The sequence below is a fragment of the Tasmannia lanceolata genome, unplaced genomic scaffold, assembly GCF_043159265.1.
Source record: "Tasmannia lanceolata isolate RefF3 unplaced genomic scaffold, GAP_Taslan_0.1 ptg000008l, whole genome shotgun sequence".
In the NCBI taxonomy this organism is placed as follows: Eukaryota; Viridiplantae; Streptophyta; class Magnoliopsida; order Canellales; family Winteraceae; genus Tasmannia; species Tasmannia lanceolata.
Window position 1 is genome coordinate 33,629,382 of NW_027518685.1, and position 4,005 is coordinate 33,633,386.

Below are 4,005 nucleotides of genomic sequence, written 5' to 3' on the forward strand. Positions count from 1 at the left end.
ATAGTAACAAAAGGTGGAATTTAATTAGGCGGAACCCTCACGCACTAATCAAAAGGGAAAGCTTTGTTATGCGGAACCCTCACGCAGTAACAAGCGATGGAAATTTGCTCGCGGAGTAAAATTCTTATGAAAAGATTGATACTCTCACGCTTTTGATTGATTGATTGATTTGAATTGATTGATTTGGATTGATGTCTTTGGAGATTACTTTGTCTCTTGCCGAGAAAATGGGAGTGCGAGTTCCTTGCTGAGGACCGGGCTCACATGATTTGCTGGGATTTTGGGTACTAACTCATTTTTGAAAGAATTAGATTTTTGTTGGGAATTGAACGCTTTGAGCAATTGCCAGCGGACTCTCTGGGAAATAGATGTTAGACTCCATCGGGGATTAACTTTGCTGGTGAGCTGACTATGGAGTAGGCTTAGCTGGGGAATTTGGAGGTTTGACTCGAGATGTGCCCGAGCTTCTCTCATCTCAACTTGCTGGAGACATTGGTTTATTCTGATTGTTCTTGTGGATTTGACAGCTTTTATGACTTGGCGTGATTTGCCAAGTCATAAAAGATGCCCCTAGTTATTTCATACTTCCATGACTAGAGTCTTAATAAAGCAAATACAAATGCAGGGAAATAAATATTTCATTTCATGAATATTGGATTTACAAAGCCCTCTGTGTAGAGGAAATATAACAACAATGAGATCATTTCTGCCTGAAAGAACTCTTTCAAATCTGCCAGCTAACAAAATTTCACTAGGCCTGATAGCTTGCTATTCTTCTGAACCTTGTTCTGATTTAATCTGTCTTCCGGAGAAAGACCTCTTGCTTTGGTGTCTGTCACCCCAGCTCTGGGAAAGGTACAGACCATACAAGACCTTGGATATTTTGACTTGACACGCGACAGACTTCGACAAGTGAAAAGTAAAAGACATTGACAAACACAGGACTTGGATTTCAAGAAAGACTCAACTTGCTTCTTGACCTGACAAATATTTTAAACGGTGAAGGTTAACCACCCTTAGAGTGACTTGAGTACCATGCTTTAAAAAGTGATTCATTCCCTATTCGGTATTACCGTCATGGTCATTGAACCCCTTCGATTGCTTAGTCTTAAGTGACCCTAATTCAGAGAAAGACTAAAGCAAGTCATGCTGGCACTATTCAGACTTTGATGATGCCAATACTGCGTTACAAGTCTTGTCTGCCTCAGCTGTTCAACTTCTTTAGAAATCCCTGCCACTGACCAGATCGCCTTTTTCAGGTTTTCAATCTAGCGGACCGCTTGCCTTAGTTTTTGCCTGAATTGCTCTTGCGAGTTTTCAATCCAGCAGGCTCACACCTTGATTTTTGCCTAAGCTGCCCTTTCGAATTTTCAACTTAGCAGGTGAATGACCCTAACTTTTGCTTAGATCGCCCTTGCGGGTTTTCAATCTAACGGGTCTTCAGACTCCATTTTTTTTTTTTTTAGCCACAAACCTTTGCCTATTGCACCAATAGGACTTTTGAGATAGGTTAGGGTTTGAAAGACCGGAGTTTTGATAAGTTTTCCAAGGTTTTGACCGAATCTGGACTAGCCAGACTGCCTACGTACCCCCAAAGGATGAGGATCAAGTCGTGCGTAGTTCAAGGCACAAATGCCCCTAGTTTATGGGTTTTGAAAAGAGAATGATTTTGATTTTGTGTAAGCTCAAAAGGGTTTTGCAAAGAATTCTTTTGATATTTTTTTATTTTATTTTTTAGAAAGAATTTTTGGTTTGAAGCTCTGGTCGGCCAAGGAAGGCCTTCTGGTGCTTTAAGCATAGTATTTCTTGAGTTGGTTAAGGTTTGTTGGCTCTGTTAGCTTTTCTCCATTTTCATCGAGGAGTCTAACAGCTTTTCCAGGCAAGACCTCGTCAACAATGTATGGACCTGACCATTTCGGCTTGAATTTACCCCTGGGATCATATACCGGTGCCCGGAAGGATTTCAGAACAAGATCTCCTTTCTTGAGGTCTCGAACTCGAACCTTCTTGTTGAAGGCTCTCTCGACGCAGCGTTGATACCCCTGAACATGGTACAATGCTTTCAGCCTCTTTTCGTCAATCATTTGTAACTCTTGATATCTAGCTTAAGCCCAAACAGATTCTGGCAACCCAGCTTCCATCATCACTCTTAGGTAGGGAATTCGCAATTCAACAGGCAAGACAGCTTCCATTCCGTACACCAGAGAATACGGAGTTGCACCTGTAGAGGACCTGATCGACGTCCTATAGGCCCACAAAGCATATGGGAGTTTGCTCGACCAATCTTTGTAAGTCTCGGTCATCTTGCTGATGATTACTTTGATGTTTTTATTAGCAGCTTCTACAACTCCGTTCGTTTGAGGTCTATAGGGCGAAGACTTATGATGCTTGATCTTAAAGTCTTCACACAGATGCGCCACCTCCTTCTTGAAATGGGGCCCATTGTCTGAAATTAGTTCATGTGGTACTTCATATCTGCAAATAATATTCGCTTTGATGAACCTTGCAACAGAAGACGAGGTCAATGACGCATACGAAGCAGCTTCTATCCATTTTGTGAAGTAATCAATGGCAACAAGGATATACTCATGCCCACTAGAAGACTTCGAACTTATCTTCCCGATAATGTCTATTCCCCATACCGAGAACGGCCACGGTGAAGTAAGAGAATGCAACTGAGAAGGCGGCACATGGATGAGATTGGCGTAGACCTGACATTTGTGACATTTCTTCACATATACGTAGCAGTCTGCTTCCATTGTCGGCCAATAATATCCAAGTCTGAGAATCTTCCTTGACAGCATCTTTCAGTTCATATGCGGTCCACAGACTCCTTCGTGTGTTTGCTCTATGAGTTCAGCTGCTTGATCCTCATCTATACACAAAAGTTGGATTCCATCGAACGACCTCCTGTACAACTCTTCACCACATATGACAAAGTTAGCCGCCAATTTCTGAAGAGACCTTCGCTCTTTTTCAGAAGCTTCCGGTGGATGCCCCTTGCTTAAGATGAGGTTTTTGATATATGTGTACCAAGGCTTGCCATCTGAACACCTTGCTGCTATTTCAATAGCGTTAACATGTGTCGGGGCCCATTGAAGCTTTACTTCTAATGGTTGAACCTCCATTGTCGCAGAAATGTCAAGCATCAAAGCCAGAGTAGCTAATGCATCCGCAAAATGATTCTTCGTTCTGGACAAATGAGTGAATGTGATATTTCTGAATTTTCTGACCAGACACTCTAGGTACGTATTATACGGGATCAACTTATCGTCTCTTATTTTCCAGTTTCCGTTGGTTTGACAGATAATCAGAATTGAGTCCCCGAATACATCTAGGTCCTGAATGTGCATGGCCATGGCTGCTTCCAAACCTGCAATACATGCCTCGTATTCTGCCATATTGTTTGTGCACTTGAACTGAAGTTTGATGGATATAGGGATATACTCTTTTCTTGGTGATACCAACACCGCCCCTACACCTTGGCCTCGATTGTTGACAGCTCCATCAAAGTACATCAACCACTTTGTGTCTGGAACTTCATCTTCCACAGTCATTATCTCCTCATCTGGAAACTCTGCTTTCAAAAATTCATTATTTTCTGCTGGTGAATCGGCTAACTGTTCAGCTATCACGCGCCCCTTAATTGACTTCTGAGTGACATAAGTGATATCGAACTCAGACAATAACAACAACCACCTGGCTGTTCTCCCGGTGAGGGTTGGCTTCTCGAACAAATATTTCAATGGGTCCATCCGTGAGAGTAGAAGAACCCTATTCAATAACAAATAATGCCTCAGCTTCTGAGTAGCCCAGACTAGTGCTAGACAAGTCTTCTCAAGAATGGTATATTTCTGCTCGTATTCCAACATTTTCTTGCTGATGTAGTAAATGGCTCTTTCTCGCTTCGACTCCAGGTCTTGCTGCGCTAACATACACCCCATCGCTGTGTCAGTAACAGACAAGTACAGCAACATCGGTTGTCCTGGCATGATTGGCGAAAAA

The 4,005-nt window shown here is 42.4% G+C and overlaps 1 protein-coding gene across 1 annotated transcript; it reads right to left on the reverse strand.

Moving 5' to 3' along the window:
• Positions 1 to 2,105: 2,105 nt before the first annotated feature.
• Positions 2,106 to 3,401, reverse strand: LOC143882894 (uncharacterized). Its single transcript, XM_077386280.1, has 2 exons — positions 2,832 to 3,401; positions 2,106 to 2,675 (listed from the first exon to the last, which is right to left on the reverse strand). The coding sequence occupies exons 1-2, from the start codon at positions 3,399 to 3,401 to the stop codon at positions 2,106 to 2,108; spliced, it is 1,140 nt and encodes a 379-aa protein (XP_077242395.1).
• Between the last annotated feature and the right edge of the window lie 604 nt (positions 3,402 to 4,005).

Bases quoted from the DNA above. Each gene is read 5' to 3' on its own strand.
- LOC143882894 (XM_077386280.1), bottom strand. From the start codon at position 3,401: ATGGCAGAATACGAGGCATGTATTGCAGGTTTGGAAGCAGCCATGGCC. The intron at 2,676-2,831 runs GTCTGTGGACCG...CCGCCTTCTCAG, and splicing joins TAGAGCAAACACACGAAGGA to TTGCATTCTCTTACTTCACC.